Below are 14,308 nucleotides of genomic sequence, written 5' to 3'. Positions count from 1 at the left end.
ACACCCCCCCCCCCCCAGGCTTGAAAACAGAATGCAGTGCGCCTCTAGAGAGTGATCCGCCGAGCGTGGCTCCTACGTAAACAAAAGGGTTTACACAGGAGCAGGACTTAATCTAACTGTGCCCACGTACTATGCAGGAGCAGGGTCTAAGCAGACAGGACAGAAGGGTGTTGCAGGGGGCCGCCCCCCCCCCAACGGTGTTTACTTGGTGAAAAGTACTTGAGGGACTTTTAAAAAACCCATAACCAAAAGGAACACAGTTGTTCCCATTTCCTTTCTTTGCCCAGCAAGCAACAGCCCACGGGGGTAGGGGACGACTTTTAAAAAAGACAAAGAACAGAATAGAAAAAGAAAAGAGGATGAACCTGGAGCTTTACCCTTCGAGGGGATTTACTTGGAGTGGGTACAGAAAAGAATTTTTCTGAGCTTGAAAACGCACAATGGCTTCACACGGAGGTAACCCAATTCCTCCTCCAAGCCTCTACACAAAGGGAGAGAATGTCTACAATTTGCAATGTTTACTGAGGGGCAAAGGGGGGGGAACGGAACGAAACTTTGAAAAAGAAGCGGCTTCCGTGGGACCGTGAAATGGGAGGCGACGCCAGGCCTCACCCAAAATCGCCAACAGCCTACAAGTCAACTGTCTCCCGAAGTTGTGACTCGGCTTCAAGATGAGGGTTCTTGGAGAGACCCGAAGCGATTGAGACCAATTTAATACCAAATTCCCACTTGTAGCCTAAGAGGTGTGGCCCAAATGGTATCTGAACCCAAACGAACCCTAACAACCAGGTTATGTGGATCTACCCCACTCTCCCATGTACACCAGGAATCTCTAACAACCAGGTTCTTGGAGAGACCCAAGGTGATTTAAACCGGTTTAACACCAAATTCCCATTTGTAGCCTAAAAGGTGTGCCCAAATGGTACCTGAAACCAAACGAATCCTAACAACCAGGTTACGTGGATCTACCCCTCCTCCCCCAGGTACACAGTTTAAACCTATCTGTGGGCTGCACCTACAGTGCCTGCTGAAGTTCTTGGCGTGGCCTGACCCACCAAAACCAAGAGATGCTTTCCAAGTCCCCACAGCGCCACCCAAAGGAAGGCTGTGGTGACCTATTTTTCCCTTCAGTGCTGCTGAATAAGAAGGTACAGTGAAGTCCAGCCTGCGGCCTGTTACTCTCCTCTGCTGAGACGTCTCAGGCCCTTTCGCAGGAACCAAGATCCGGAGGGCCTCCTTACTTTCAGAGCCACGTCACAAAGAAACTGCGCCACCCCTCTCTAAAGCTCCCCTCCCACCTCCCAAGATGCTTCACGTCTTTCTTTTTTTTAAAAAAAGCCAACCCAATTAACACAGAGTTAACAGTGACTTAGCCATTAAATCCTGGGAAGGCTGGAAAGGTGGCCTTGGCGATCACAGCCGGTAAGGCCTAAGGACACAGAGATTCCAGAAATACCAACGCAAACTAGGGAGGGGAACGGAAAGCAGCAATTTCCCAGCTATGAGATTTCATCAGGCCCTCTGGAGCGGGTGCTGGCTTTACGCCTGAGCGGGCCCGGACATTCTGGTATGAGGAAGAGATTTAGGGGGATATGCTTCTGCCCAACAGAGGGCGTGGGGGAGGTCTCCCTGAGTTTTAACCTTTAGCGTGGAAAGTTGACGGCTCCGTCCAGCACTGCAGGAGTTAAGTGCTGAAGCACTGACACTTAATCAGCTTTCCCCTGGTCCCCCCCCCATCCCTTCACATGTGATTGGAGCCAAGCTGCACTGAAGCAGCCCAGAGGGCTTATAACAGCTCAATTTCGCAGCCTTCAGTTTTAATCCCCGTCACTCGGGCTAAGCAGCCCGCTCGAGCACGGGCCGCTACTCGGCAGCAGTCCGGTCGCCCGGGTCACGGCAATCCTCCTCCTCCTCGGCCGCCTGGAGGTGGCTGGAGAGCTCCTGGACGACGGCCGCCCGGCCGATCTGGTCGTTCCTCCGCTTCTCCATGATGAGGTCCTCCAGGCTCTGGAACTCCAGCGTGTGGCTGCGCTTGTCGCCCAGCCGGATCTGCAGCCGGTAGGGCTGCTTGCCGATGCGGAGCTCCCCGCCGATCTTGAACTCCCGCTTGCCGTAGCGGCACCAGGCGGCAAAGCACTCCGAGTTCCTCCAGCTGAGATCCCGGTCCTTGCACCCTACCTGGTCCAAGGCGTTCTGCACGACGGTGGCCGGGCTGAGCGGCTTGTAACGGTACAGCTGGTTGGCGATGCGGCCCCTCCTGCCCTGGCTGGCGTCCGTCAGGAAGCTGTTCACCACTTCCAGCCTGTGCAGGTGGACCACTTGGAAATCCCCAACGTATACCACCCAATGAGGGTACTGGGCCTGGCAGACAAACTCCACCAGGTCGCCCGGCTTGCACTTGTTCAAAAGGTTCTCCGGGGTGTAGGTGGCCAGGGGCCCCGCTCCGCCACCATCCACCTCCACCGGAAGTGTGTCATCCCCAGAAAAGCTCTTCTGATAGATACACTCGTCGCGGTAATAGACCGAACATTCCACTTCGTGCAGCTGTGGGTCATAGGGCTGAGAAGAGGGGTGCTCTCGGGCTCGATCCGCCACCCCCGAATCCTGCTGCGGCTCCAGTTCGTCGTCGTCGTTCGAAAAGATGTAGGAGACCCCGATCCTCGGACCCTCATCTCGGTCCACGCCCGTCGGGTCGGCTGTAGGAACTTCCTTGTAGTTTAGGTGGGTCAGTTTCTCCACTTGGTTCCCCATGCCTGCTGAAGCAAAACCAAAACAGGCATTAGTACACATGAAGCTGAACACATGAAGCTGCCTTATAGTGAGTCGGACCATCTGTCCATCAAAGCCAGTGTCGCCGACTCGGGCTGGCAGCAGCTCCCCAGGGTCTCAGGGCAGAGGTTCTTTACATCACCTATCACATGGTCCTTTTCACTGGAGATGCCAGAGATTGAACCTGGGACCTCCCACACGCCAAACAGATGCTCTACCCTCACCAACAGGGGGGCAAAGAGCATGGAGGGAACTGCAGAGAAGGACCATCTTGTACTTTTGGAGTTTGTGAAACTCACACCACTACATCTAGACCAGAGGTGTCGAACTCATTTATTATGAGGGCCGAATTTGACATAAATGAGTGGGCCGGGCCATCTGTGCCATAAAATGTACCCGACCTATCCGCCACGGAAAGACCGCCAGAAAAAGGAGCCAGAAGCCGAGTGACACCGAAGTCGACGTAGCCGACCTGGAGAAAACCCCTCTACTGGGTGCCGGTAGGGATTGTCCCCAACCCTAATAATTGTGGCCATAGGTTAGGGATAAATGAGTAACTGTAGCCGCTCAGAGACCCCTTAGGGGGTTAGAGCGGGGTAGTAAGCTGAAATAAAAATAAAAAATGTAATGCCAGGTAGCGGAGATATAAACTTTATAAAGGAAACAAACACAAAGGGATTTTTTTTACTTAAAATAAAAAGATGCTTAAAACATTAGCACTCTTGCAATATTTTATTTAATAGTCTCTGATAACTGATACCTCTTGCTCTGAATTATTGCATCAAAATGTTTGTGCTGTTGCAATCGTGAGTATGCTGTTCAGGTGTGTATCTGTAAGCTGCAAACCTACAATGACGCAGCAGAACTGGAAGAAGAAGCAGAAGACAGCCAGTTCCACTGCGGGCCCGATAGAAGCCCTCCGAGGGCCTGATCCGGCCCCCAGGCCGCATGCTTGACACCCCCAAATCTAGACCTCTTTCTCAAGGATGCTACAGAACCAACCATGTGGCTGTGGAGGGGCCATGGCTCAGTGGTAGAACATCTGCTTTGCATGCGGAAAGTCTTAGGGTCAATCCCTGGCATCTCCCGTTGAAAGGTGATGTGAAAGCCCTCCACCTGAGACCCTGGAGAGCAGCATCCAGCCAGAGTAGACGAAACTGACCTTGACAGACCAACGGTCTGATGTGCTATAAGGCAGATTCATGCATCTTAGCACTGCAACCTTTGGCAGCTTCTACCTCATATATAAAGACTCCGGGGTGTAGGGGGCCAGGGGGCCCGCTCCACCACCATCCACCTCCACCGGAAGTGTATCATCCCCAGAAAAGACTGGAGTGTCCAAGAAATGGAAGTTAACTGGAGCCCTTTTCAAACGTTACAACAGTGTTTACCAGGAGTGCGCACCACACGCAATTGTCATGCTGTGTGAACTTGGGTTAGGGCTATTTTTGGGCAGGAACGCACAGGAACGGAGTTCTGGCTGGCTCCCAAGTTGGCCACACCCAGCAGGAACTCATTAGCATAATAGGCCACACCCAACAGCAGAAACTCATTAGGATTGGCTACACTAGGGGTGTGTGGCCTAACATGCAAAGGAGTTCCTGCTACAAAAAAAGGCCCTGGGTTTTGACAAAAAACAAGGTAAACAGAATAACAAGCAAAAGGTGGGTGTGGCTGGATAACCACACTTCTGGTAACATGTGGGTGCGGCCTAATGTGCTAATGAGCTGTGCTGTCAGGGGTGTGGCCCAATATGCTAATGAGTTCCTGCGGTTGGGTGTGGCCTATTATGCTAATGAGTTCCTGCTGGGCTTTTTCTACAAAAAGAGCCCTGGGTAATATCATGTCTGTACAGCCTCAGTACGTGTCAATGTGAATGTTGACAAATCCAGTGGCCAGTTCATGCACACCAGAGCTGCCCACATGTGGAGAATATGCACATTGCCCCTCTTCGCACAGCATGGCTACTGGTGTATCAGGAGAATCTACGCATTGTCAGTCAGCGCCACATATGCTCCATTATAGTGTCTGAAAAGGGCTCCGAAAGAGGCTCAATCCCCCCACGCCTTCCGTAAACAGAAAACAGCCGTGAGACTGAAATCTTGAGAAAATTAACCGGGGCAGGGAAGGGGAGAAATATCTTGCTTAACTCCCCTCCCTCATCCCAAGCCCTTACTGCTTTTCCATACTCAAGGGAGATGCCGCTGCTCCTATGGTGGAAGAAGAACAGATTTTTTTGGGGGGACGGGACTCAGGTGGGTAGCTGTGCTTGGTCTGAGCGAACAGAACAACGTTTGAGTCCAGTGGCACCTTTAAGACCAACAAAGTTCAGTTCTGGGTATAAGCTTCTGTGTGCATGCACATGAAAACGTATACCCAGTATTAAACTTTGTTGGACTCAACAAACTGGACTCAAACTCTGTTCTCTTGGGGGACTGAGTGTGAATCGGCAAAGGAAGTCCCATTGCTCCATTCAGTTGTCTACCTAATGCCCTTGATCTATCATAGCCCTTGATCCAAAGAAGTCAGCGCAGCATGCATGGATTTGCCTTTCTCATTTGAGAGCCAGTTTGGTGTAGTGGTTAAGCGTGCGGACTCTAATCTGGGAGAACCGGGTTTGAGTCCCCACTCCTCCACCTGCACCTGCTGATGTGACCTTGGGTCAGTCACAAGCTTTGGCACAGCTGTTCTTGAAAAAGAGCAGTTTGTGTCAGAGTTCTCTCAGCCCCCCCCCCCTCACAGGGTGTCTCTTGTGGGGAGGGGAAGGGAAAGGAGTTTATAAGCCGCTCTGAGACTCCAAGTGAAGGGCGGGGTATAAATCCAATCTCTTCTTCTCTTCTTCTTCAACCACCACCCTTAGCAGCAATGTTCCCTTTAAGCTGTAGAGCCTTGTGAGCAAAAATTCTATTTTGTGAGCTACTGGCATTAAAGTTGTGAGCGAGCCATTTGACTACTGCTGGCTCTGGAGCCCTTCTTCCTGAGCAAAGACAAAAATATCTGTGAGCTGGAGGCTAAAAAACTGTGAGCTAGCTCACACTAACGCTTAGAGGGAACACTGCCTAGCAGGTAGGTGAAGTTTCACTGCAAAACAGGGATTCAAATCAAGGGCTCCGAGATCCACCCTAAAGTCAAGTTAATTCATGACATAGCATGACATATGGATGTGAAAGTTGGACAATGACGAAACCTGACAGGAAGTGGTTTCCTTTGAAATGTGGTATTGAAGGAGTGTTTTATAGATACCGTGGACCGCCAAAACGACAAACATGAGTTCTAGATCAATCCCCCCCCCACGAAGCGGCGGTGGTGGTCAGGGAATTTGTAGAGCATTCCCTGCACATGCGCAGGGGACGCTCTGTCACTTTCGGGGGGATTTAAGTATCCCCCCGTTTTTTTTTCAAGGTTTTTAGATTTTTGTGCACACCTGGGTACTGCCCCAAGTGTGCACGAAAATCTCCTTCCCCCCCCAGATGCCCCCGATGCGTGGAAATAAGTTTCCGCACGCAGGGGGCACCGTTCGGTATTAGATATATAGATATTATCAAAAATACATGTATTTATTATCAGTTAGTTAAAAATGATTATGGGCCCATTGTAGCCTCAATGCAGAATAATAGTGTACAAAGGAATTATATAGTTACAATCCATTGATGCAAGGCCTGAGAATATTGATGAGGCCTCATCGAGTATCGCCTTGTGTCCTGGTCAGATATATGTGTCCAGAACAGTATTACTATTGTAAACCTTCCTATTTTGATCCAGAAGGTACAATCAAATTGGAGCCAGCCAGTGTTCCCTCTAAACTGACTTAGTGTGAGCTAGCTCACCGTTTTTTAGCCTCCAGCTCACAGATTTTTTTCTTAGCTCAGGAAGGATGGCTCCAGAGCAAACTAATTTATGCAGTACCCAAATTGCTTGCTCAAAACTTTAATGCCAGTAGCTCACAAAGTAGAATTTTTGCTCCCAAGACTCCACAGCTTAGAGGGAACATCACAATAGTAATGCTATTCAGGACACATATATACAAATCCCTTTTTGGGCCTACACTGATTAACTTATTGTCTCATTACTGTATCATTCATTTGGTGTGAGAGCCAGTTTGGTGTAGTGGTTAAGTGCACAGACTCTAATTTGGGAGAACCGGGTTTGATTCCCCACTCCTCCACTTGCAGCTGCTGGATGACCTTGGGCAAGCCATAGTTCTGTCAGAGTTGTCCTTGAAAGGGCAGTTCTGGAAACAGCTCTCTCAGCCCCACCTACCTCACAGGGTGTCTGGTGTGGGGAGGCGAAGGGAAAAGAGTTTGTAAACCACTCTGAGACTTCGAGTGACTTCGAGCTAAAAACCTGTGAGCTAGCTCACACTAACTCACCTTAGAGGGAAGGGAAAAGAGTTTGCAAACCGCTCTGAGTCTTCGAGTGACGGCCGGGGTATAAATCCAATCTCTTTGTCTTCAGTTTATATGTACAACTATTGCTCAACCACTGAAGGGAGGCCACTTTGGCTGAAACACGTCTGGTTGCAATAGGCCCCACACTTTTATTCTGCATTGAGGCTACAATTGGGCCCGTAATTGGTTTTAACTGATAATATTTTGATAATATTTAAGTTATAATCATAGTCCTTAGTCACTGGTCTTTTACTTTGTACGTAACTAACCTTTCAAGTACTTGATTCATTTGCTTGGGTTAAGTTCCCCCACCCCCTTTCCTCCACCCCCCCTCGTTCTTCTAGAAACTCAAATGACTAAACTGAGGCTACTGTGCTTAGGTCACATGATGAGAAGAGAAGAGTCACTGGGAAAGACAATCACGGTAGGAAAAGTTAAGGCAGCAGGAAAAGAGGAAGATCCAGCAGGAGACAGGGTTGATTCAGGCAAGGAAGCCACAGCCCACAGTTCGCCTGAGCAAGGCTGTGAAGGATAGGACATTTTGGAAGACATTGACTTACAAGGTTGCCATAAGTTGGAAGCAACTTGGTGGCACTCACACACACACAGAGAGAGATCCACTGTGATATTCTAACTGTCTTGCTCCACCATCTACTCTAGTCTAGATTGGAGTCACCTATCAACACACAGGAAACTGGCTTATACCAAATCAGACCGTTGACCCATCAAGGTCAGTATTGTCTACTCAGACTGGCAGCAGCTCTCCAGGGTCTCAGGTGGAGGTCTTTCACATCACCTCCTGCCTGGTCCTTTTAAACTGGAGATGCTGGGGACTGAAAGTGTAGTGGGGAGTTTGGTGTAGTGGTTAAGTGCGCGGACTCTAATCTGGGAGAAACGGGTTTGATTCCCCACTCCTCCGCTTGCACCTGGCTGGATGACCTTGGGCAAGCCGTAGTTCTGATAAGAGCCGTTCTTGAAAAAAGAGCCATTTCTGTCAAGAGCTCTCTCAGCCCCATCTACCTCACAGGATGTCTGTTGTGGGGAGGGGAAGGAGTCTGTAAACCGCTCTAAGACACCTTTGGGTAGTGAAGGGCAGGGTAGAAAGCCAATTTTTTCTTCTTCTGCGTGCAAAGCAGAGGTTGTCCCACTGAGCCACAACCACACCCCTGCTTTTCATTTTCATGCAACATGCAGCTTGATTACTTCCGGTCTATGGCGGCATGCTAGCAGATTCACCTCCTGGACCACTCGGGGGTGAAGCTGCGCTCCAGCCGAAGGAGGGGGTGCGCAGGCTCACTTACCCGCCCAGAGACCCGGGGAAGGGACTCTGGCCATGGAACTTCTAAGAGGTTGCCTCTTCGAGGGCGGGATGCCGGAGAATTGAGGCACCTCTTCGTTCCGACGGTTCTCCGTGCTGTGAGAGATTTAGTGACGCTGACCGGGGCAAGCGTGGGAGATCGAGTATCAGAAATGAAGCTTAAAGCAAGGTTGAATGACCAATTATGAAAGCGTTTTTAAAGGGAAAAAGCTAGCTCCCCACCCCACCCCACTGAACAGGAAAAAGGCGAGCGGGGGAGGGACGCCTCCCAAGCACATGAATTTTTGAGCGACTGAAGGGGGGAGCGGAAGAAAACACGAAGAAAACTGTCAAGAAGTACTTACCAAAGCGAATCTAAGCGGTCAAGTGCACATTCAGAGACTTGTAAAAAATTTGTGGAAGTAAACAAACGATAAAGATGTCGGGGAAGAAGGACAGAGAAAAACTTTTGAAAGTCAAAGGCTTAGAGAGCCCAAAACTGGAAGCTACGAAGCTACCAGTGAGGTGGCTAAGGCTATAGCAGAGTATATGCATCCTCTGCTGGAACAGCTGAATAACTTCAAGGAACAGATGTCTGTAGTAACTCAAAGTATTACTGCTCAACAAACTCAGATAAATGATATGCTGCAAATAATGAAGCAAGATACTGAGAAGGTAAAGGAAGTGGCTGCAACTACACAGAAGGTGAAGAAGAAAGTGCAAAAGCTGGAAAGAAAACAAATCTCCATGGAAGACCAACTGTTACAAGTGCAAATGGAAAAGGCTAATATGATTCTTCGCTTCCAGGGCATGCCGGAAAAATCGGGAGAGAATCTTAAAGAAGTTATGAGTGAATTGCTAGCCCCAGTGACAGAAATGAAGGCAGAAGCGTTGCTAAGCGATATGGGTGTGGTTTATCGATCATATTCAGGCTACATAAAGAAAAATAATCTGCCTGGGGAAATTGTTATAAGATTCTTGAGAAGGCAATGTGAGGGATGCAATCCTGAAAGCGGTTTCTGGAGTACCACTGAAAGTGGGGGGAAATACTATCAGAACGCTAAAGGATATTCCATTTGAAGCAAGACAACGGAGAAAGAAGTACAAAGAGCTTGTGCTTTTCCTTCAGACAAACTCAATTGGATATAAATGGCTATTTCCAGAAGGCGTTACTTTCAAGCTTAAGGATAAAATAGAAAAGATTGACTTTCTGAAAGCTTGAGAATTTCTAAGGGTTCAGCTGGGAAGACCAGAGGACGGGGAAAAAGAAGAGGACAGCAAGTCTAGTGGCGAGCTGGACTCGGGTTCTTCCGGAGAGGACTCTCTGACGGAGCAAGGGGCAGCTGCCCCCAAAAGTCCTTATAAGCTGCGGAAGAGACGAGGAAAAGAGAAGTAAAGGCTGAAAGACTCTGAATTGTGCCTTTGAGAACTGTGAATGGGGATGACTGGGGGGTACTGTTCTTAGACAGTTAAGTTTTAAGTGTTAATGAAAAGGAAAAAGTACTTGAATGTCTGACTCAGTTTATATTGATCTAAATGAAATGAAGACTTGATGTAATGAAGCTAGTGAGGATCTCCTCTCTTGGGTTTTTAGTCAGTAGTGGGTTTCTATACTTTGTCCCGTATATGTAGTCCCCCTTCCCTTTTTCTGTGATAGTTTTTGTAGTTTGAAAACAAATAATAAAAAATCCCCTCCGGGGGCTAAAAAAAACCAAACAAACATGCAGCTTGATATCTTGGAATGACTGGCGCTCTCTGCTTCTACACCCTGTTCATTGGCTCTTTGGGGCAACCGGGCGGCCACTGTGTGAGACAGGATGCTGGTCTAGGTGGACCACTGGTCTGATCTAGCAGGGCTCTTATATTATGATGAGACTGCGATTTGCTTAAAATTGCTGCCTAAATTCATGGTCAAGATGAGGTATGAGCCAGAGACTTACTAAATAAGAACATCAGAGCTACCCTGCTGGATCAGACGGGTGGTCCATCTAGTCATAAGAACATAAGAAGAGCCCTCCTGGATCAGACCAATAGTCCATCTAGTCCAGTGTCCTGTCTCACACAGTGGCCAACCACTTCCTCTGGACTGCCAACAATAGGGGAGGCCGAGGCCTTCCCCCGATGTTGCCTCCTGGCTATGGGATTCAGAGGCTTAGTGCCTCTGAATGTGGAGGTTCCCCTCAGCCACTGTGGCTAGTAGCCATTAATAGACTTATTCTCCATGAATCTATCTGATCCCCCTTTAAAGCTGCTTATTCCTGTGGCCATCCCTACATCCTCTTGCAGCAATGTCCACATTTTAATCACTATCTAAAGTAGTATTTCCTTTTATCCGCCCTGCACCTACTGCCCATCCGCTTTTATCCGCCCTGAACCTACTGCCCATCCACTTCATGGGATACACCACCCTGTATCTCAGAGTGACCAATCAGCTGTCCTGGAAGGCCATCAAGAAGGGCACAGAGGCCAAGGCCTTCCCCTGACATCACCTCCTAGGCTAGCACTGGTATTGTAAGCTTCACTGCCTCTGTATGCAGACGAACCCTTTGGTATTCTTTACTAGAAGCCACTGATGGATCTCTTCCCTCTGAAGCTGCCTAATCCCCTTCCTGGTTTGCATCTCTGTCTAGACTCGAGACTGAAGAGACACACACACACCCCTTCATAATCTCAGCCGACAACCAGCCCTGCATCCAACCCTAGGATATAAAGATCTGCACTTTGCTAAGCCGAGCAACTGGTGCATTTCGGACTCGGCTTTCAGGCAAAGACCTGTCTCTCCCGGTTCTACTTCCTCCCTGCAATCCTTTTAAGGCAACATTCCACAGACACAACCCAGGAAACCTGTACCCATAAAACCCCAAGCTCTCCCCCTGAGCTACGGTGTGTGAGTGACTAAAAGGGGATCTACACATGATTGGCCACGGCCACAGCAGAACCATTCCCCCTTCTGGATTTCCCCAGGGCACAATCTCCAGCGACAAGTGTCCCAGACACCCCCACCTCCTCTGGTAAGGAGCAGATATTCGGAAGAACACACTGATCTCTATAAAAGACTGAAGGGTCCCCAAACGCACAGGTAAGTCTAAGAGGCGAGCGGAGGAGGAAGGCAGAAGGAATAATGGGAACTGGGAAGGAACAGGGAGGGAGCAAGTTCCCTTATGCACAAAACAGGGAAGCGGACAGAGGGGGGCACACCGCACAAAGGATTCAAAGGACGGGGGCCCAGGAGGGACCCTTGCAGAGATACACGTCAGTCTGACAGGCAGGAGGGTGGAGTGAAAAGCATCTGACTGCCAGTTTCAGGCAGCTTCAGCCTAGCAAGTTGGCAGCGGTTAAGTATGGGGTTAATGGCAGGAAAAAAGGACTTTCCTACGGGCAGGAACCTTTTGATGCAAAGCAGAGGCTTTGGAGGGCCACAGGGGGAGGAGGATGCGAGGCCAGGCACAGGAAGGAGAGGGCCCGAGAAGTACCATTTGGCGATTGGAGGCTGCGGTGGAAAATCCAAGCAGGTTTCACCTCCCCCCTCAAAAGATCAGCAGAACGGTGGTCCCTTTTCTCTCTCCGAGCAGCGGGAAGCTTGCTCCTTAGCCTCGGCAGCTAGGTTGCTTTTAAGAGCAGGGGGGAGCCAGCCAGGACCCAGTCCCTGCCCCGAGGCGCTTCCAGTCACAATCTGGAGCATGGGTGCAAGGGGGAGACCCAAGGCGTGCAAGCACTGCAAGAATGCTGTCACTGCCCTGGAAGGCCAATGAATGGAACCAACAAGCCATTACCAATACCACCCCCACCCCCCCTTCAAGTTGATAGGCTCCCAAAAACCAGGGGGGGAAAGATGCCTTGAGAGAAAGGGTCTGCTGTACCAGAAAGTGCTACCAAGGAGGGTTGGAGATGTGGGTTTCTTCCTAGCCCGCCCCCCTGGGAAGAACGCCAAACATTTCCTCTGCCCTGGCTCTTTCCAAGAAGTTGCCATGTGGCAGGTTGGCGATGCAGAGAGCCAGAGGCCACAGCTGGGCGCATGCAGACAGGTGATGTAGACCATGTTTCCTAGGAGTGCTCAGAAACCCCCAGGAAGTGTGTGGCTCACAGCTGCCTGGCTGGGAGGCGACAGGTGGTCAGCTCTCCCAGGCTGGGATGAGCTCCAGGCCACCTCCCAGCTGTACTTATTTTGGGATATCCCCCGCTGGACAGAGAGGATGGTACAAACACCAGGTAATAAATGCTACTGGCTGCGTCAGTCAGTGGCAGCAAACTAAAACAGGAGCCCGGTGGCACTTTGGAAATGAAGAAAATTATTCTTTAAGGTGACTTATTGTTTTTTTAAAAATCTCATCCCCGTGTGGTTAAATGTTTGCCGTCTTTTATAACAGCATAATAATGCAATAAAATAACACACCATAGTGCACTCAGGCAACCACATGGAGACTGAATAAAGGCAAAGTGAGCAGGCAAAGGGGCGCTGAAGGGACCCAAGAAACCAGGGGATGCAAACGATTCCCTTTCCCCTGTCTTCCCTCAAGGAGGATTCTGAAAAGGCACAGAGGATGCCTGCATAGCCACCTACCCATTCTTACCAGGGAGTAAGCCCTATTAAACTGGTGCACTAAGCAAACATGCTCAGGATCACAGGAATAGATACTTAGAATCATAGAGCTGGAAGGGGGGTCCTACAGGCCATCTAGTCCAACCCCCTGCTCAATGCAGGATCAGCCTAGAGCATCCCTGACAAGGGTTTGTCCGGAGGCTGCCCAAAGACTGACAGTGCGGGGGAGCTCACCTCCTCCCTAGGCAACCGATTCCACCGCTGAGCACTTCTTAGGAGGCCAGGGAACAACACTCGACTTCCCATTTTGTTTAAAGGGCAAGCATACTATGGAGTTATTGAACCACCAGGGAGGGATCGATCGATGCTTAAAATCGCCCCATTTCTCACAATCACAGTGCCTTTTTTTTTGTCAGGGCCAGCCAAAATATTTACTTCATTTATACCCCCATCTTTCAGAGATGAACCAAAGTAGCTGACACTGTTCTCTCCTCCTCCACTTCACCCTCACAACAGCCCTGTGAGGTACGCTGGGCTGCGAAGTTGTGACCAGCCCGAGGCCCCCCAGCAAGCTTCCATGGCACAAGCGGGGGTTCGAACCTGGGTCTCCCGGATCCTTGACTGACTCTCTAACCTTGGCTCCCTCTCACTAAACAATAAGCAAGCTTGGGAGTTCCCCAAAACTCTTCATCAGACTGGAGACATAAACACACATGAAAAAGGGGCAAGTCTCCGCCTTTTGATGCTGAACACTCAATCTCCTTAAGAGCTCTGTGGAACGGGGAGGCTTGCTATTCCGGGATATTCCGGTTAGCCCCTCCCCCTTTAAAGATTGCTGCGTTTATAAAATGTCGACAGACACAGCCTGTAATCTTTCTCTACCTCTAACTTAACTTATTATACACTTTTTAAACGGGGGGGGGGGGTTTCAAACCAGTTTCCTCTAAGCTGAGTTAGTGTGAGCTAGCTCACAGTTTTTTTATCCTCCGGCTCACCCATTTTTGTCTTCGCTCAGGAAGGAGGGCTCCAGAGCAAACTAATTGATGCAGTGGCCAAATCACCCGCTCACAACTTTCGTGCCAGTAGCTCACAAAGTAGAATTTTTGCTCACAAGACTCCGCTGCTTAGAGGGAACATTGGTTCAAAGCCGCCGCTTCCCCAACAGCCCCGGGGGGGAGAACCACCTTCGCTCAACAGCGCCCGTTTCTCTGCCGTCCCCACCTGGCCACCTGGTCGGCGAGCTCCTCTCCGCCTTCCTCGCTGGGGCACCTGCGATCAAAGTTTTGCTTGCGTGTGAGTCTCTAAGGGGGGGGG

The 14,308-nt window shown here is 49.9% G+C and overlaps 1 protein-coding gene across 1 annotated transcript; it reads right to left on the bottom strand.

Annotated features, from left to right (window-relative positions):
* Positions 1–1,863: 1,863 nt before the first annotated feature.
* Positions 1,864–2,751, bottom strand: FAM84B (family with sequence similarity 84 member B). Its single transcript, XM_015421741.1, has one exon. The coding sequence runs from the start codon at positions 2,749–2,751 to the stop codon at positions 1,864–1,866; it is 888 nt and encodes a 295-aa protein (XP_015277227.1).
* Positions 2,752–14,308: the final 11,557 nt, after the last annotated feature.

Source organism: Gekko japonicus, unplaced genomic scaffold (genome assembly GCF_001447785.1).
Source record: "Gekko japonicus isolate JY-2015 unplaced genomic scaffold, Gekko_japonicus_V1.1 scaffold3726, whole genome shotgun sequence".
NCBI lineage: Eukaryota > Metazoa > Chordata > Lepidosauria > Squamata > Gekkonidae > Gekko > Gekko japonicus.
This window is presented reverse-complemented; position numbering and strand designations above follow the sequence as displayed.